The following is a 20,028-nucleotide window of genomic DNA, read 5'->3' as shown; positions in this document are numbered from 1 at the left end:
AATAAAACCGGCCTTCCTTCCTTCCTCAAGAACTCCCTGTCCCTCAGACACCTGGTTCCTAGGGCCCTGGCTAGGAGGAGAAAGAGAATGGGAACCATCCAAAGAGGCCTGCATTGTTCTCCAGTGAGTGACTCACACAGGGAATGCTCTGTCCCCCTCAACAGCATTTTTCCCATGTGCTGTTTTGGTGACTCCCAGGAGCTATGATCAGAAGTCCTTTCCACTGCTCTTGCTTCCTGGGCTGTACCTGGGCCCTCCACCCTCTCCCCAGCTGGAGGCAAGCAGGGGGACCAGACAGGGGAAAGCTTCTCCGAGCCTGGCAGATGCCGGGGGCCTGTGAGACCAAGGTCTCACCTCAGTTTCTCTCTCTCTCTGAAGGGGAAGTGATAGAAATGCCAGTCAGTGTGTGGTGGCTTTTTATTACGGGTGTGAAGTGGGTGTGGGGGCAGGCAGGAGGGGTGGCTCCCACCTAGACCAGCTCCCCATTTCCAAACAGGAGCTGTCCGGGGATCCCAGGAGGACCCAGGAACCGGGGGAGTGCAGGCCGGAGACAGGTGTGATCGAGGAGCAGATCTTTGGTGAAGGAGGCTGGGCCCTACTTCCAGCGCCCGGTGACTTTGGCCTTCCCGCGGGTCTTGGAGCTGCAGGGGAAGCAGGACCCAGTGACATGGAGACACAGGCAGGGTAGCAGGTCACCATGGGGCTTGGGTAGGATGGGGGTGCCAAAGGTGAGAGGAGCAGCCTGGAGCTGCCTCCAGGGGCAGAATAGGGCAGCAGCCTGAAGCTGGAGGGAGGCTTCTCTGCCCCATATCCCACACCCACCAGCAATCAGAGGCCACAGGGAGAGAAGCACGAGGCCCCGGAGGACCCAGAGAAGGAAACCTGTGGGCTGAAGCAGAGGAGGAAAGCCTGGGAGCCTGGTGCGCTCCAAGGAGGAATGGGATGGCTGGAACGTAGGGAAGGAGGAGACAGGCGGTGGGCTAAGCGAGGACGACCTCAGACACTTACACTTTCTGGTTATCGTTGATCCTGTTTCGGAGAACATTGATCTGCAAGAAAAGTGGGAAAGACAAAGAGCAACACTGAAGCTGACTGGCTCAGGTCCCAGGTGGCCTGGGGATGGGGAGAAGGGGGCTGAGTGCAGTGGTGCAGTAGAAGGAGGAGCATCGAAGAGTAGGAGGGGTTAGGATAGTCAAGGGTCAGGAGGGACCCGTGTGCCACAGGCAGAAGCCAAGGAGCAGCTTCCAGGATGCCTCATAGGCCTCTCACTGTGGGGTTCCAGGGCCATAGTAGGTTCAGGATGAGAGTCCCATAAGGAGGGCCTTCTGAGAGCTGGGCACAAAGCTGGAGGCTGTGTCATGGAGCCCTCCTAGCAGCCCAGCCCAAGACCCCTCTGGGGCTCCCCGACCCAGCTGTCCACCATCCCAGAAGCTGTGCCCTTTGAGGGGTAGCATCCCCGTGCACCACCCCTGCAGGGCGCTGCCCCAAAGTTTGGCAAATCTGTGTCCTGTTGGCCAGTACAGAGTTCAGTGTGGAACCAAAAAAAAAAAGAAAAAAGTGGAAGACACAGGCCTAGAGAGGCCATAACAATGACTGACACCTGCTGAGCATTTAGTGGGTGCCAGGCTCTGTCCTGAGCACCTTCCCAGATATGAACCCATAGGACTGCTATGAGGGCGTAATAAGTTAATACATGGGACATGCTGGGAACAGTGGTTGGAACACTACAGTAATAATAATAATTAGTATTATCTCTGTAACCCTCACAATCACCCTGTGAAGTAGATCGTAGTGTTACCTGTGGAAAAGGAACAGGAGACTAACTCACCCAATGTCACACAGCCAGTGAGGGGCACAGGTCAGGCATTATGGCTCCAAAGTCCATGCCATTGTCACCAGGCAATACAGCCTCTCTCCGTATTGGGAGGTGGGAGTGCCCTGTAGCCATTGGGGCCTGAGCCTGCCCAGGGAAGGGCTTCTTGCCCAGGGAGGAGTGGTTTGGCAGGAGCAGCAGAGGAGACCCTCCAGGGGAAGCTGAATTCTTCCCTTAGTCAGCAAAGGCGCCCCAGGGCCGGGGTTGGGGGGCTGCGTAGGGAAGGGCTGGTACCCAGGTCTGAGCTCAGGGATGTAGCATCCATGTCCTCTAAGCCATTTCCTTGCCTGGTGTGTGTTCGCCTAGGACCCTCATTAGTGCACATAGGACCCTGAAAGACTGTGGGCTTGAAGCTCAGCCTAACTGTGCCCACACCAGGGCCTTGGGTGTACATGGGGAGAAGCACCTCTCTGAGGGCAGCCCTCCCCCTCCACTGGGGGTCCTGGCTTGGTGCATCCTGGTCCTTGTATCCAGCTCAGATCACTGAGCTGCTGCCTTGACATGTTAGACACCCCCAGGTTTGGAACCCCAGGAAAGTGTCTCTGCTCAGCACCCGCAAGCTCTCAGACACTTCCAGCAAGCAGTTGTCAACGTGGTGGACATGGGACACTGCTGAAGGCCAGGCAGCAGGGGCAGATGCAGGAGCTGAAGGGGGCTGGTGGGTGATAGGGACAGGGACCCAGGGACCTGCAGCAGTATTATGGGACGCAGGGAACCAGGAGGAGCGTGAGATGGAGACGCTGGGAGGGGACAGCATGGCAGCCCACCTCGTATTTCTGCTGCTTGAACTTCTCCTGCAAGTCGAACTTCTCTGCCTCCAAGTTATAGATGCTCTGCCACAGCTCCTTGGCCTTCTCCCTGCACAGGCAAGGGTGGGAATGGGATGAGGGCCGGTAAGGAAGGGCCCTCCTGGGCCTCCGTCCTGGTCCCGGCCCACCCCCCAGGGTTCCAGCCCTCCTTGCCACCTCCAGGCCTGCCAAGGGTACCCCAGTCCACCCCCTGGGCCTGACCCAGCCTGGGGACCAGACGGCAGCACCCAGTGCTCAGGAATGGACACCAGGGGCTGCCAGGGCAAAGTTCCAAGAACAAACGGGGAGCAGGAAAGCCCTTCTGGTGCAGGAGAGCATCTAGTTCAATCCCCTGTACTGACACCCATGTGCAGGTGGGTAAGATGAAGCTCAGAGAGGTGGGGCACCTGCTCAGTTCTCTTTGCCATCAACAAAGCCCAGAAAGGAGCTGGCCCCACCTGCTGGAGCCCAGCTCTGGTCCCACCAAATTTGCCATGGGAAAATATGTGAGGCAGTCACGCCCTCTGGTGGCTCATACAAGAAGTGTCCTCGGCCCGACCCCTCCCGCAGCAGATGCGGGCAGTGCCCCAGGACCCCTCCTCCCAGCCCCCACCTCAGCTGATCTTCATTCAGGTGGTCGATGGCCAGCACCTTCCTCCTCTCAGCCAGAATCTTCTTCTTCTTTTCCCGCTCGGTCTGCCTCTTCCCACTTTTCCGCTCTGTCTGAAGGGTGTGGAAAGCAGAGAACACTGACCAGATTGCCCCCCTCCCTGTCCCCTAACCCTCCCCAAACCCCGTGGGGGTGGAGCAAGGCCTGTAGGAGGGCCAGGTTCTTATGCTCGTCTTCCTGCCACACCCCACACTACCAACTACATGCATTCCCTGGGGAAACTGAGGCGGGGCAAGGAGGATCACGTCAGCCTCTTCCTTCTTTGCCTAACTAATCTCTTCCACTTCTCACCAGCTTCCCCCCGTCCCTAGCCAGCCCAATCTCTTCACTCCTCCCCTCCAGCAAGGCGCCTTTCCCTCCCAGGGAGCTCCCCAAAACTATGGGGAGGAAGAACGCGTGAGGTTTTTGGTACCCACCTGGGCCTGCTAAACCGGGAAACCATGAGAGAGAGGCCCAGAGAAAAAGACCAAGACGGCAACAGAGACACAGAGAGAAGGCGGGAAGACAAAGGCAAAGAGACACGGAAGAGAAGATTCAGACACTCGCTGTAGGCAGCCAGGTTTACTAGGACGTGGGTCTGGGGGTTACAGCAGGGGCTGTTTGATAGACTTTGATGCCAAAGTCGGCTGATGTGGTCACCATGGGGGCAGAGGCAGGGGGTGGCCTAGTTCTGAGCTGGGGATTAAGCTGGAAATCTAAGAAAATGTTTTGATTCCTTCCCTACCCAGAGAAAATAAATTTCACATACCCCTCCTCCCTTGAGACTGGAGGATCTAGGAGGAATGGGGCCCAAAAGTTAGGGATTGAGAGTCAGTTTCCAGGAACAAACCACCTCACATCTGTGCGGCACATAGACACTTTCCATGGTAGCTCATCTGGGCTTCTCAAAGCATCAAGGCAGACAATACAAGTGCCAGTTAAGGAAACTGAGGCTCAGAGATTGTAAAAGGTCACACAACTGTATGTGGCAGAGTTGGGTCTCCAACTAGAGCTCTGACTGTAGGCACAAGGCTCTTCCAGCTGCACCCAGCCTCCTTGAGGGATCCTGAGCACTGCTGGGGCCAGGCATGGGGAACACCACTGGTGCCCCAGGCTCTGTCTGTAGCCCCTATCCCAGCAGGCCCCTCCTAGTGCAAGCCACGGTCAGGCTGAAAACCAGCTCAGGGGCTGGGCATGAGGAGACCTCAGTCTCCCACCCACAACAGCTGGGAATCTCTTCCTGGGATCTGACCTAAAGTCTACCTGCTGCAGTGGACACCTCATTCCTCAGGGCTATACCAGGACCTCCTGGCGACCCCTGCTGCTCCCCACCTACCTTCTGGATGTAACCCCCAAAATGCATCATGTTGGACAAAGCCTTCTTCTTCCGGGCCTCATCCTCAGCCTTCCTCCTGTTCTCCTCCTCCTCTCGTCGAGCCCTCTCTTCCTGATTTACAGCAAGGAGGAAGAAAGCAAATTAGGGGAAAGGATGGGAAACCCCGATTCTGAGCTGAAGCTTATGGTCTTTATGGGTGAGTTCAGCTCTGTCCACTGGGCAAGGAGCTTTCTGAGGGGGTAGCTCCCAGCACAGGGTTGGCCCACAGGAGTCCACTGACTGAGAAATGACTGTGTGAATGAATGAGGTCTTGATTCCCAAATGTGAGCTCTCGTCACCCCCTCAAGCTGGGAGTGCCCCTGGAAGACCTGTTGCTCTGGAAATGCCTTCAGCAGCTGCAAGGAAGAAAGCTACAGGGCCTTCAGTTCCCACGAAGTCTGCACTGGGGAAGGGATGAGGGCTGGAGAGTGTTATAAAATAACATGTTCATAAGGACCCAGGCGTTTCTCTCTTGTTTGCTGATATATTGTCAGAACCAAGACAATGTCCACCACTTCCTAGGTTGATACTGATATTGTTTTTTGTTTTGTTTTGTTTTGTTTTGAGATGGAGTTTCGCTCTTGTTGCCCAGGCTGGAGTGCAGTGGCGTGATCTCGGGTCTCCGCAGCCTCTGCCTCCTGGGTTCAAGTGATTCTCGTGCCTCAGCCTCCCAAGTAGCTGGGAGTACAGGCATGTGCTACCACCGTCAGCTGATTTTGTATTTTTAGTAGAGACGGGGTTTCTCCATTTGGTCAGGCCAGCATTGAACTCCCAACCTCAGGTGATCCGCCCACCTTAGCCTCCCTAAGTGCTGGGATTGCAGGCGTGACCAACTGCACCCAGCCAATATTGTCTTTTGACTGATTTCATTCATGTTGATGAATAGAGAGGGGTCTGGGGGCCCAGCAGGAGCTGGGAGCATGGGGGTCTCCATGGGTCTGGGCTGGGGGTCACTCACAGCCAGGCGGTTCTGCCGCTCCTTCTCCCGCTCATTCCGGATGCGCTGCTGCTCGGCCCGCTCTGCCCGACGTCTCTCCTAAGGCGAAGAGGCAAAGCCCACCCCGGTATGCATAGGGAGAAGGTGACACTGCAGGTACAGAAACCTGCATGGTGTGGCAAGGGAATTCCTGGGGGGGAGGTTCCTCCCAGAGTGTTGAAGCAGTGGTGCCCGGCCTCCAAGGGCCTCCACTTTCAGCCAGCTCCACGGACATGCACAGCAGGGTACCTGCGGTGACCCATCTCCAACATTCCTCATGGTGAGATTGCCCTCCACAATTGGGAAACATCAGGCAGGCTCCTCCTGAGCTCTGCCCTCACCTGCATCCCACCCTGCCCTGGGAGCTGCTCTGTGCCATATGCTTGGATAGATGGCCAAGTCATTGCTCCAGCCAGAGCAGCATGTCTGTGGGAAGGCAAGTTTGATGGGAAGAAACAAAAGCAATCAAAGCAGCCTCCATGATCTGCAGGAGAAGGATGTGGGATTCTACAGGTCACACTCAAGTTCCCTTCATCTGTAGGGGAAAAGGAGGCAAGGGCAGGGGTGGGGCAGCAGGCCTGTGACCAACCAGTCCACAGCCTGGGCCTGAATTAGGCCCTGGGGAGGCCTGAAACAGATCAGACTCAGCTCTGGCGGTCAAGGAGCATCCAGTCGGGTTGGGGAGAGCAGGCAGGGACCCAAGACACCAGTCAGGGCTGCAGGAGCTCTGCAGAGTGCTGGAGAGCCCCTGAAGGAGAGCTCACACCCAGCTGGGTTTGAGGCACCAGGGAAGGCTGTCTGGAGGTGGGGCCTCGCGAAAGGGAAGGAGGACAGACTGGGCCATCAGAGAACATTAGGTGGGCAGACTGGACACGTACGATCCTGTCCTTCAGAGAAACGAGCTCCTCCTCCTCCTTCTTCCTGTTCTCAAAGTGAGCCTCAATCAGCGCCTGCAACTCATTCAGGTCCTTCTCCATGCGCTTCCGGTGGATGTCCTGTGGGTGGACCACTGTGGCTCAGAGGCTGCCCCTCCAAAGAGGCCAGGGGAGAGATGGGTGGGCTAGACACACCCCACCACAATGCAGAAGACCTCTGGCAGGGTCTGGCGCCTGGCCAGGGAAGGGGCAACTGTGGCCTGAACCCAGGACCACACTCATGGATGGGCACCCACCCTGGCCGGTGCTGCACCCATCCCACCTGTGCTCTACCCCAGCCCCAGGTCACAAAATCTCTGTCACTGGGGGCCCTTGGGACTATCCCCAGCCCAGGCCTGCTCAACCCACAGCCACCACTCACATCAAAGTCCACTCTCTCTCCATCGGGGATCTTGGGAGGCACCAAGTTGGGCATGAACGACCTGTTGGAGAGAAGAATAGTCAGTGAGCATCAGCCCCATTCTGGACCCAGGGACTAAGAGTGTCCAGGACAGGGTCCTACTCCTTCCTAGAGAATCTTCCAGCACTGCCCCCACCAACCACAGCAATGATATTAACACTGATGTCAACAATGGCAGTCCTCAGCCTTGCTCAGCACCTGGGAAAGCACAAAGCTCTTTCACATATGCCATTTCACTTCATGCTCATGATATGCCCATGAAGTAGGTATTGTTCATCTCACTTGGGAGAACTGAGGCTCAGGGAGGTAGAGTGACTTGCTCAAAGCTACACAACTTGGAATCCAAGAATCTGTGACAAGATGGCATGCTTGTCGGACTCCAAATTCCCTGGTGGACCCCGCAGAAACTCGCCATGAACCCGGGAGTCTTGCAGTTTGGTCCTAGTCCCAACACATACTGAGACCCAGGGGGTTCTCTGATTCTTCGTATCTCCATCTTCCCCCAGCTGTGTGGAGCTGAAATGAGATACCACAGTGCACAAGAGGCCAGGAAAGGGAAAGGCACTGGACAAATGAACGGATCTGGGATGTCTTGGGCTGGTTTCAGAAGCCCCCACAGAAATGGGAAGAGCCTGTGAGTGGGAAGAGGTGCCATCTGCTGGCAGGGTTGGCATCATCAAAAGGGAAATGCTCCCTATAGCCCAGCCCCCCAGCAGACACCACCTCCAGGTGGGTTTCACGTGTGTGGCACCAAGCCGCCCTGCCCTGCCCCCTCTCAGCTCTCTGAAGCCGCCATGCCTAGGCTGGCACAGTTTCATTGTTTAGCTCCCCACAATTTGCTTCCCTTTATCCCCAGGTCCCACTTCGGCCATGGAGGAAGGTGTTCTGGCCATACTGTGAGAGAGGAGAGTGTCTGTTCAGGGCACTTCATCTAGAAGAACATAGCCTCATCCCTGCCAGGGTGCACGATCAGTGATGGAGTGTTGGGTGGAATTCAGCCCTCACTCCCTTAGGAAGAGATCCTTGTGCAGTATACAACTTGTACAACTGTATGTGGTAGTCTGTGCCCAACAAACCCCCAGCCCATGCCCACTGTCCCTATTGCATCCCTGTTCCATCATTATCCTCTCTCCCTGAGCCTCTGCTCCTGGCTCTACCCAGATGCATCCCACTCACCTGGGCTTGGGTTTGGACTCCTCCATTGGGCCATCTGGAGGAGACAGAAGCACACAGCCATGGGTCAGGGGGCCCCAGATGTGGTCCCAACTCCACCCTCGATGAGCTAGATCCCTGTGGATTTGCATTTCCCCAGCTGCACAGAGAGTCCCTCCCGGCACTGGGGAGCCTGATTCCAGAAGCATCCAAGAGAATAAAGGCAGCAGGGGCTGCAGATGCCACACTCCCTCTCCCATAGAGTTCTGCAGGGCACACACTCACACAGTGTGGAATTTCACACAAAGCCTTCTCTCACTCATCAGTTCTGGGCAAAGCAATTTTGCTTCTTTTGGGCTTCACAGTGGGGAGGATTCCTTTGGAAAGGTCCCCAGGGGTCCTGGCCCTAGAATCCCTTCCCAGGTCTTTGCCTCCTTTGTTACCCCCTGGACTTCCTGGTAGCCACAGGGCAGAAGCTGATGACATGATTCCAAGCCCCAGCTGGTTGTCCCCTCTCCCCTGGAGAAGTGACTGGGACCACCTAGAACCCTGGTGAAGGCTGCAGCATGACGATGACTGCAGCAATGGCCCACCATGACCATCTATGCATTGGGATTTCATCCTACGGATGCCACATCCTACAAGTGACTTCACCTAAGCTCTAGGAGCTTCATGTGTAGATATGACTTCTGGGTCCCATTGCTCTGTCCAGACCAGGGGGCTGGACAATGGTCCCCTCTCCCACTGGGTGCCACCAATGCAGCTTCTCTGGGAGGAGAAGGGGCAAAGTTTAAAGCTCAATATCTAAAACTTCGGAAGTGCCACCAAGTTCTGTCCTCTCCTCTCCCAAACCCTCTCAGTGCACACCCACTTCCCTGGAAGGAGCACGGTGGGCATTCTCCTCCAAAGCTGCGGTGAGGGGCTCCTTTGCCTCCCTTGTACCTCTCTCCTGATATCCTTACCTTCAGCTTCCTTTGCTTCCTCTTCTTCTCCATCTTCTAAATGAAACACGAGAAATCAATCAAGGTCCTTGTTCTGAGCTCAAGTCCCCCCATCCCACCAAGAGCCTCCCCAACAAATAAGTCCTAGCCAAGATGCACGCTGTTGGTTTTTGGGGTCACAGAGCTGTGTCTCGCACGCACACTCCCCTGGACCCAAGACTCTGCCTGACACAAGAGAAGGGCTGAGTCAACGTTTGTTGACTGGGCAATCAACGGTTGAATCTTAGCCAATAGGAGAATCAGGTGCACATGGGAAAGCCTGTTCTGGGGTTTCTTACTGCCTCAGGAATGGCTCCGGGGGCTCTCACCACCCCCTGAGGTCCCCGCACCCTCATCCAGAGACTTACCTTCTGCCCTGGTCTCCTCGGTCTCAGCCTCTGCTTCAGCCCCATCCTCAGCATCCTCTTCTGCTGCCTCCTCCTGCTCTAGAGAAGTGAAGCAGACAGAGTGAAGAAGCAGGCCCCACTCGTGCTATCAGGCAGAACCCAGAGCAGAGAACAGGCAGTGGGGAGTGGGGATGGGGGTCAAGACATCCAGGTCCAGACGAATTTGGGGACAACCAACGTGAATGCCAGGGGGCTGCCATTCTTGGTTTTGACTGTCAGCTGCCTCCTCCCACCCAGCTTAGCCCCACTCATCCCAGAGACCTCTCTGATGACAGGACTCCACCTCCTTCCCCAACTTTCCAGCCCAGAAGTTCCACCCCGTGTCTGGCACCACAGAACATGCCCTGCTTAAGCTGAGGTGTCCGAAAGCTCCTGTCCTGAACCTAGTGACTCTAGACACCCTCAATCCACATCTCAAAGAAATCAAAAGAGTATGACTGTGTGGCTGGATGGTGCGCCCAACATCTGGATCTTCATACTATCCAGAAAGTGGACAGGATTTTTCTATTTTCATCCATTTGTTTGGCAGGATGTGGCCCCCATCTCAATCAGGCACTTGGAGTAGACAGGCAGACACAGATAAGGGAGACAGGATGCTGCCTGGCCTGGGCTCTGCCTGTAGGAAGTGTTCTGTGATGCCTGTTCACTGATGCACTGGGAAGTGGGTGCCTCTTGGCAGAGGGAGAAGAAAAAGCCTCAGGCAGGAGGAAGACACCATCATGGGAGAAGGGTCGGCCTTCATCCTCTCTGTCCTCCCTTCCCAGGTCTGAGTCCTCTCTGAAGCCTGGAGATGCCTTTTCTTTGATCCCTGCAGGAGTCTTGCCTCAAAATGATCCTTCTAGGTGTGAAAGCAGAGGGCTAGCGAGGAAGGACATGGCCATTGTGGGGTTCACCTTTAGGCCATCCTGTTCACACCTCTGCCACCTCATCTGGCATGTCACTTCTCTGTACAATATACCCCACCCCACCCAGTGGCCATGCCACATCCCAAGGATGGGGAGCTTACTGTCTCCCCGGCACACCGACTGCATCTTGAGATATCGCTGTCAGGACGCACTTTCTAAAATTACGCCCTGGTCTCACTCCCTTGTCTTGGTCCTGTGCTCCCCATCAGCAGGGCACATCTGAAGGCTGATGTCATGTCCTTCCTGCTCTGGCTATTTCCAGTCTCCCTGGCTGTTCTCCAGAGGACTTTGTCCCCAGACTCCCCAATCAATACCCTGGACACCCTGCCTGGCGCTGTCCAGCTCCTAAGGAGCGCCAAGCACGGAACACTGGGATGTGCGCGGGGGCAGAGTGGCGCTGCTGGCTTCCAGATGCCAGGCCCCCTCTATGGCCACATTTGGAGCAGTTTGGGAGACCAGCCAACCTGGGTCCCTCCCACCGCCCAGCCCAGGGAAAGAATCAGGAACCAGGAAGAGGAGCCAGTGGCCCTGAGGGTCAGGCATGATGAGCAACTCGGAACTGTGATCCTGGTCCCTGGGACGACTGACCCACTCCATCCCTGACCCCAACTCCCATCCCCCAGCCCCCAGAGCAGGGCCCCGGACAAGCAGGCTGTACTCGGGACAGCAGGCAGCAGAAAGCACCACAGAAGGAAAGGCTGTACTACCGTCTTCATCCTCTCTCCAGTCTTCCTCTTCTGAGGTTCAGGGAGTGGCCGCAGTGGAGGGGAAAAGCGAGACAGGTTAGTCTAGGAGCAGAGAGCCCAGGGCAGGAGCAGCCACCCAGCGCAGTGGTTTTAAGAGTGTGGGCTTTGGAGTTAGGCCGGCGTTCCAATTCCCAAGCCACTACTTTCCAGCAACAGGGGCAACTCTCTTCTCAGTTGCTTCCCTGAGCCTCAGGTGCCTCATCAGTAAAATGGGGATCATTCTACTCACTTCTCAGCCCTAGTGAGGACTGAATGGCCTACCACGCATAGAGCGCCCAGCAGGTGCCTGGCATAGGAGGAGCACGCTATCTGTGGTAACTGCACTGCCTCTAGATGACAGAGCCTCGGCTTCCTTCTTACGAAGACAGAGGCCCCTAAAGAGCCGAGAGTGGGGGATAATTCACTCCCATCAAATTTCCTGCCCTCAACAAGCATGCCCATGTTCCTGCTCTGAATGAGGCTCTTGGGTATTCTGCAAACCATGTCCAGTTTCCAGAAGCCACACTTTAGAAAGGCTCACTGGAGAGCCTGGCCCCAGGGGAGATCTGCCCGGCCTTTTGGAAGGAGGCTGCCCCATCTGAGAAGGGTCCAGCATTATAACCCTAAGGAAAGAGGCTGCATCTACAACAGTTGTTCTATGTACAAATATCTGCCCAAAAAGCAGTTCCAGCAAGTGGAACAATTCCTCTCCTGGAAGAAGGACACTTGGCACTATCTATCCTGCAGGCTTAGCGGACACCCATCTAGAGGTTGCTCTCTCTTGATCATTTGCAGCCAGATCCTCAGCTGTGTGGGAGGCGGGTCTCATCTATTCACGGCAAGCAAGGCGGATGCTACATGGCTCAGACCCCAGTGCAGTGGAGAATGACTCTGTTAACTCACAGCCAAATTCTACCGTGTGTGGCAGGCAGATTGGTCCCAAATCCAGAGATCTATGTCACTAACTCCACCACCCCAAACCTGTTACAAGGAAGTGGGAAATCCTCCAAAACAAAGGAAGGGCCACCATATCAAGAGTCTGTTCAGGGAACACAGCAGAATTTGGAACCAGCTAGATTTTTGATTCGAAAATATATTTCCAATAGCTTCTGAAGTATCTGGTGTTCTTTGAAAACCAAAAAAGATGCCTGTGACCTCTTTCAGTTTCTCCTGTGACTTTCTCTTCTGTCTCCTCTTTGGCCAGACACCCCTGGAACAGCCCTAAATGTGCAGGAGGGTCCCCATTTTCCCTAGGAGCCATGGGGAGCAAAGGAGGGGCCATCTGAGGTCCCCCCTTGGACCTTCATGGAGACCCTTCTCCTAATGTCTACACGCCACATGCTGAAGTGATACCTGAGCCACTAAAAGGCAGGGTCCACCTGCCTGGGGTGTAGGGGGAGGACTGGCATGAAGCCTCTGAATCACTTCCATGCACCAAGCTCTCAGGAAGAAGGAAAAGTGAGGGCATTCTTTCAGAGAGATGTGGGACCCACAGCTGAGGAGGGCAAGGGGTTAACTGATCAGAATAGGAGCAGCAAGAGGGGCCTCTGCAAGCTCAGAGTCATAACAAAGCTTCATGCCGAGATAAGACTTCTCAGATCACTGAGCAATTTCATACTCACAATCGCATTTGAGAAATTACTAAATGGAATCTTTCAGGGTGTATCATGGCATTGTGGTTATGTTTTTTAAGTAGTACTTATCTCTTAGAGATACAGTGTAGTGAAATCTTGAAGCATGAAATGACATGGTGCCTGGGAACAATTTTGCCGTCTGCTCTAAAATAACTGGGGGAAGGCGGAGTATAGAGGAAAGAAGATTGGCCCTAAGATGATGATTGTTGAAGCTGGTAATGGGTACATTGGGCAGGGGGAGCATTATTATTACTATTGCTACCTTTATATGCATTTAAAATTTCCCACGATAAAAGGGAAAAGAAGCAAAAGTAATTGGGAAAAGTGGTCATTGGATTTGAAGCAAATGACAGATAGAAGAGACAGGTTTAAATTGTTTGCCTCAAGACCCGAGCAACCCAGATAGGACTGATTCCCATTTTAGAAGGCACCGTTGTTGGAGGATCTTGCTGAGCTGAGAGTGAGGAGCAGGGACAGATGAGCTGCTTTCCCAGGGCTCCCAGGATTTCCACATTCCTGAGCCTGCCCCTTTCTGGCTCTCCATCTGCCTGAGGTACATACCTTCAACAGCTGCTTCTGCTCAGAAGAGAAGTCCAGGCAGCAAGAGAAGAGAGAAGAGGTGGGTCAGTTTCAAACCAGGCTGTCTTTGATCCAAATGAGTACACATGTTTACGCTTACCTTCCTGCTCCCTGAGAGCAACAGGAAACACTGTTAGTAGCTCGCACACATGCACATGCAAACACACATGCCTGCACACATATGTACACATGCATGCATGCACACACATGCATGCACAGACTTGCACACACTGGCCTTTCCCCAAAGATAATCCCCCCTTTTTTTCCCCTTGTTGGCTAGTGGAGTCTACACTGCCCTGCCCACCTTGCGATGACACCCATAGTCTGGCCTGCCCTTCTCATGCAGGGCTGCCTCCTACCATCCTCGGCAAGCCTCTGCCCCAGCCAGCTTCATCTCACCGTCTTTCTGCTCACTTACTCTTTCCATCTTTTCCCAGGCTGTATCCCTTTCTAGAAAGTCCTGCCCTCTCCCAAATCTCTTATCTCTCCAAATTCTACACAGGTAGGACCTGCCTTCTCCACACAGCCCCCTGACTGTTCCAGCCCCTGATCTCCCTCTCCTCAGAACTCCTGCACTACCAACAGCTCGCCCTCCACACCGGGTCCCATTTGCTAATTTCTTCCCCCAGTTTATGTCTTCATATCTCAACAAGATAGTAAGTTCTGTGAGGGCAGGAGCTGTGCCTATACCTCTGTCTCCTCCCTGGTGACCACTATCCTCCGTAGTTATTGGATTGGCTGTGTCCCGCCCCCTGGTTTCCCTCTGGGACAGGACTGTGGGCAGGGCACTGTCAGGGAGAGGAGGGATCCAAGACGGGGTGATAACACTGGGTTCTCTGGGACAGGACTGTGGGCAGGGCACTGTCAGGGAGAGAAGGGATCCAAGACGGGGTGATAACACTGGGTTCTGAGCTGGATTTTGGGGAGCACAATCAGCTCTGTGGTCTCTGGAGAGTCATTGAACCTTCCTCAGTCAGTTTCAGGAGACCCAGCGTCTCAGCTCCTCTGTTCATGGCCAGTCCCCTAGCCAGGACTGGCCAAGGACCCCAAAGACCCTGGAGCTGAACCTCTGTGCTTCCCAAAGTCCCTCGGCCTGTGCTCTGCCTGGGATCTACAACCCAGGGGTACAGGAGTGGAAAGGAAATGGCTATATCTCTCCCCAGGGTGCCCAAAACACACATAGCTACTTCTACCCAGAATCCTAGGACAGCTGGGAGGCTCCTGGACCAGGCGTCAGGGCAGCGGGGGGAGGGGACCCCACTCAGGCAGGATGCTCCAGATACTCACTCCTCCTCGTACTCTTCCACCACCTCTTCCGTGTCAGACATGGTCTCTGCTCTCCCTCCAAAAAGAGAAAAAAGTCAGTGGAGGTGCAAAGGGAAGCCTGCCTTCCTCAGAAGAGCTCTGGCCCCTGTTTTACAGAGATCAGAGAGGCCTGGGCTGAATCTAGTTCCACCCCTTATGAGCTGTGCCACCTGCAACAAAAAGCCTCTTTCCTCCCCTGCCAGGGGAGATAGTGACACCCACATGGCAGCAAGGCCACCTGCTGACGTCCACTTCATTCCTCGCCCCTGAACAGGCAACACTGCCTGGGATGCTGCATTTCCGTCTGTGACACTCAAGACAATGTCTGCAGTTTCTCACCCTTTCCGTCCACTCCGCCCACCCCCACTCCACAGGATCTGTTTGGCACTGCACAAATCTTCAGTGCACAAAGGCTCACTGCAGCCTCAACCTTCTGGGCTCAAGCGATTCTCCCACCTCAACCTCCTGAGTTGCTGGGACTATAGTTGTGCACCACCATGCCCAGCTAATTTTTGTATTTGTAGTAGAGCTGGGATTTTGCCACATTGCCCAGGCTGTTTCGAACTCCTGGGCTCAAGGGATCCTCCTGCCTCAGCCTCTCGAAGTGCTGAGATTACAGGCGTGAGCCACCACACCCATTTCATCTGTGCTGGACAAAAGTGAGACCTGGACAAAAGGTATTTGGGTACCCCAAGAGACCGGCCTGGACAAAATTTATTTAGAGACCCTATCGCTAAATAAATAAATAAAAGCACACAGAAGGGATCCTTGTGGTTTGGGATCTTTTCAGTATGTCGACTATGGTGATGGATACATGAACCTACACAGGTTAAAGTTGTTTAGAGTTTCTCACACACAAGGTGCAATTGTGGGCAAATCTGAATAAGATCATAGATTGTATTGATGTCAAATCTTGGTTTTGATATTGTACTAGTTTTGCAAATGTTGCCCTTGGGAGAAACTGGGCACAGTGTGTAAGGGCTCGCTATTAAAGACAACTGCATATTAGTCTTTAATTATCTCAATGAAATTCTGATTAAAAAAATGTTCCCCCAGGGAACTCATTCTGAGATCATCTTCTCACTGCACTGGGAACAGATAATCTAGATTCAGATCCTCTTCCATTAGCTTGCTGAGGGTGTTTAGGCAAGTCTTTTTAACATCTCCAAACCTCAGCCCTTTCTCTGTCTCATGGAGATAAAGTGTACACATCCTGGCTACTCAGGGTCTTTATGAGGCTCCAGTTGACATTAACAAAAGGGGAAGGCATTAGGCAATGTCAGGTGTTACAGTGCGCATGTAATCACAGGGAGGGGGCAGACAGCAAGCGCTTGAGTGTGAGACTAATCTCATTTTGAATGCTGGCTCCAGCATACATTTGCCTGCGACCTTGGCAAGGTCACTTAACCTCCCTACATCTCAGCTCCCTTTGCTGTGAAATTGCTGCTCTTCTCGGGTAGGTGTGAGGAACAGAGCTGGTGTGAAGTGTAGGCATTTAGCTAATAACTGCTATGACCCAACCCTCCTGGGCCATGACAGTGCACTGCTCCAGGGACACAATCACATTGTTTGAAACGTAAACAGCAGCCTCTGTTGTAGTGTAATATGCCAGCCCCACAGCCTCCCTGATGTTGGCTTCCAAGGGAGAGAATGGACGGGGTGATGTGACAGTGAGGCTGAAGTGAGGTGGGAGAAGAATGAGAATGATGGCAGGACCACCTTCCAATGCTCCTCCTCTGCTGCCTGCCTCCTGCCCCACTCATGCCTGCCAGCGCTGCAGCACCAATTTCAGACCCAAGCCTCAGGATGAGGCCAGAGGCACATAGATAGTCCTGCTCACTCCCTCACCACCTCTCCCTGCACACCCCCCTAGAGTGGCTGAGACCAACCCCAGGCACTCATCTGTGGACATCCAGCAAGAGCCAGGGCTCTGGTTGGGTGGGGTGATGACCGCCGTAAGGCTGCCTCTTTGAGGCTGAGCCATTCCAAGGCAGCTGCCACTGCCCAGCTGCCCCTCTAGGTGGAGACTTCCCCAGACTCAGCACCCACTGCAGCCCTGGATTGACTGCCTTCAGACCCTGCTCCCATTATGTCCAGTCCTGCTGGGTTAGAAACAAGCACAGCTGCAGCACAGTGGTCCTTCCCCTGCTCCCTCTGCTGGAGCAGGATGAGGACAGTGAGGGAGGAGCCTTGTTTACAAGGAGCTCTGGACCACAGCTCTGAGCCACTTTTTTGCCCCAACCCCCAGGGTGGGGTGGGTGGGTGAGCAAAAGAGACGTCAAGTGTGCGAGTTGCTATAATGGGGGATCAAGTCTCATTCTGCCGAAAAAAAGACTCAAACCCCAGAGAGTCTCCAAATGGGTCTTAGGATGAGCGTGGCCAAAGAGAATAGCCTTCCTAACCCCAGGATGGGTGGGGGTGACAACTGTTACCCAAAGCCCCAGAGGAGCCACCAGAACTAGTGACTTGAGAACTTGAGGAGCTCCTGCCTGAGCCCCAGAAGGAGCCTGTCCCTCAGTGGGAGGGAGAAAATTCTCAGAGGCACCGTGCATGTCCAGCCTGGGTGCATAGCTCCTAGCTTTCCCTCTCCTCTCCTATTCTGCCCTTCCACCAGTTCAGAGCCACTGGGCATGGTGCTGGGGGCTCACAGGAGGACAGAGCGCTTGGACTCCTCTCCCTGTTCCTGGGAGCACCATCCAGCTCCCAAAAATAGCACGCAGACATGGAGGATGGAGGAGGGCTTTCAGCCAGCCCAGAGGACACCACCACACCAGTGGCTCAAAGGCAGGACCTGATGCAGAGGAAAGAGGTGGGCTGAGACTGGAGGCTGCAGAATGGGAGAGGGTCAAGAACCTGGCAGGGCAAGGGTCCCAGAATGTCTTGAAACACCTGTGTCCTCACACCCAAGTCCCACCCCCTTCCACAGGCAGCTTTCTAGCCTAACACATTCACAGCCAAGAGATCAGGGTCACCTTTCTTGGAGAGTGAAGCAAAGACAATAGAAGGCAAAAAGCATACTGACCTTGGGGTCAAAAAATCTGGGCTTAAAACACAAATTTTGCTGTGTGGCCTTATTTAAGTCACCTAGCCTCTCTGACTTCAGTTAACCAACTATAAAACAGAAGAGCCTTGAGTTCTGTCCTTGTAGAAACAGTCTCCGAGTTTCTGAGAAACACAGGCCCCACCCCTCAGTCCTTGTCCCCAGCATTTGACTGGGATTTTCCTGAGCCAACAGCTGTTAGCCCACCAGGACAACGGGGGTAAGGGGATGGGGAGAGAGCAGGAGGAGTGGAAGTGGCGGGCAGAAAGTAGGAGGCAGCAGGCAACCTGATCCTCTCAGATTCCACTTTCGCAGAGAGAAGGAAGATTCGCCCTCTAAGACATGGGTCAGAAAAGGAATTTGGGAGGGCAGGTAGCTTCCTGGCTACAGCAGGCCAGGAATGTGCTCTGAAATTCCTTACACACCAGGCAACCCCCTCCCCGAATAGTCTTCAGCCTGCCCAAGAGAAACTAGAAACCAAGTGAATCTTTCTCTACCACTCCTGGGCACAGAGCAAGGCCTGTCCCAAGATGGGGTGTTGGGGTGGGGTGGGACAAGGGTTACACTTACAAGGACCCAGGTTAAACCCTTTAATGCCAACCAGCTGAGCTCACACCCAAGGAGAGGTTCTCCCAGTGAGGCCTTTCCCCATCTGCCCCTCAAGTGCAGCTCAGTTCAGGGTCCTCTCTGGGAGGGAATGGCACTGAGTCAGTGGCATCAAATGGAGTTCCTGCCTCCGCCTGGAGAGGCGCTGCAGTGGACCCTGCACATCTGGTGGTTCTCAGTGCTTCCAGGACAGTTTCTGAGTTCCTGGCCTTGAGAATATGACCAGGGGACTCACCTGACTGACAGGGCTGCAGTCTCACTCTGCTCTCTGGGACTCAAGAAGGACCTGCATGGAGAGCTATAGGTGACCCTCAGCCTGGAACAAGCAATTTGGGGGAGTCCCTATTGGTTAGAGCCTCATTGTATTTAGAGCAGGCAGAGGCCTAGCAAATATTTAGCCCACTCTACAGATGAGAAAACTGAGGCCTGGAGAGGGAAAGTGCCTCACCCAAGAGTACACAACTCTACATCTTTAGTGGCAGGTCCAGGACTCCGACCCTGGTCTCCAATGGCCACATGGGATTCTCTCTCTCTGCTCTATTGTACCAATCTTGGAGCCCAGTCCTGGCAACCCCTCCTCTGAAGTGTGACTTCCACCAGGAGGGGCCATGGACTTCTGCAGACACAGGCAGACTCTGGGTAAAGATGCCAGGGCCCAAGACCCTCACATCTCCCCGTCCATTCTCTGTTCTCCTCTTCCCCAGAGCCCTGCCCGAGCCTTACCTCAGAACAGCAGCTGCCGACAGATCCTGGAGGCGTCTGCTCAGCCTCGGCAGGGACTGGGTGAGGCAGAGGATGGAGAGGGCTTTAAGCAGGCATGTGGGCTGGGGCCTGGTGAGCCAGCCCTGCGGAGGGAGGAATGCACGACAGGGGATGGGTGGGGCAGGGGGATGGCGGTGGGGGTGGGGGGTGTTGGCTGCTATTTTGGCAGGTGCCAGGGACAAGGCTACAGGAACATGTACCCCACGCCATATAAGCCCATGTGGTCCTCCAGCTGCTCAGATAAGCTATTTAAAACCAGAGCAGATATGCAGGGAACAGTCATGCAACATAAACCAGCTGTCCCTCTTGAGAATCCTGATAAAGCAGAGGCCAGAAACCCAGGCCTGGGAGGGCTGGCTGGGAACAGGGTTGGAGGGCAGAAGGTAACCTCCAAGACACTCCGTAAGTCTCAGCACCAGAATCTTGGAAGGCAGAGGGCAAGAGCTATGTGCTGCTCCACTTGAACCGATGCTGGGGGTGAAGACACCTTCCAGGCTACCAGCTCCTAATGGGCTGAGCAGCCTTGGGCAGGTGGCCGGCTCTGCCAGCCTCCGTGAGGGCATCTGCAAGGTGGGTCTTCTCCATGACCCCCAAAGCCATGTGGCACACCCTCCTCACAGGGAATGGACTTAAACCGCTATGGGCAGCCAAATACAAGGTAGAACTTCCAGTCAAGAACCTTGAACAGGCGGCTCGTTGTGCGAGAGGGGTGATGTGGACTCTTGAAGGTCATCCCTTAACGGCTTTAAAATCAAACAGTGCCGGACTATGACCTGCTAAACCTGCTAGACTGCAGATGCATGTGTCAGGCCCCGGGCTTTCGCTTGCTTGCCTGTGTCTGACCATGCACATGCACTTGTACGTTCAGGGCTGGCCCATTGCAGGGTTCGGTAGATTATGAAAATGAAAGAGACAGGAGGAAAGCAAGCCAGTGGGC

The 20,028-nt window shown here is 54.5% G+C and overlaps 1 protein-coding gene across 7 annotated transcripts; it reads right to left on the bottom strand.

Moving 5' to 3' along the window:
- Positions 1-393: 393 nt before the first annotated feature.
- On the bottom strand, positions 394-19,191 carry TNNT2 (troponin T type 2 (cardiac)). Of its 7 annotated transcripts, XM_011990561.1 has the most exons (17): positions 19,053-19,130; positions 14,666-14,720; positions 13,479-13,489; positions 13,361-13,375; positions 11,148-11,177; positions 9,497-9,574; positions 9,111-9,146; positions 8,173-8,206; positions 6,958-7,018; positions 6,540-6,656; positions 5,644-5,721; positions 4,647-4,757; positions 3,748-3,756; positions 3,275-3,384; positions 2,641-2,731; positions 1,009-1,049; positions 394-641 (listed from the first exon to the last, which is right to left on the bottom strand). In XM_011990561.1, the coding sequence occupies exons 2-17, from the start codon at positions 14,704-14,706 to the stop codon at positions 596-598; spliced, it is 909 nt and encodes a 302-aa protein (XP_011845951.1). In that variant the 5' UTR covers positions 14,707-14,720; positions 19,053-19,130; the 3' UTR covers positions 394-595. The 7 variants fall into 7 exon arrangements, with proteins under 7 accessions (XP_011845951.1, XP_011845954.1, XP_011845952.1 ...); XM_011990564.1 differs by lacking the exon at positions 11,148-11,177 and having other exon boundaries at positions 14,666-14,853; positions 19,053-19,191; XM_011990562.1 differs by lacking the exon at positions 3,748-3,756.
- Positions 19,192-20,028: the final 837 nt, after the last annotated feature.

The sequence above is a fragment of the Mandrillus leucophaeus genome, unplaced genomic scaffold (assembly GCF_000951045.1).
Source record: "Mandrillus leucophaeus isolate KB7577 unplaced genomic scaffold, Mleu.le_1.0 Scaffold38, whole genome shotgun sequence".
NCBI lineage: Eukaryota > Metazoa > Chordata > Mammalia > Primates > Cercopithecidae > Mandrillus > Mandrillus leucophaeus.
The sequence above is the reverse complement of the archived record's forward strand: the minus strand, read 5'-3'. Positions and strand labels throughout refer to the sequence as shown.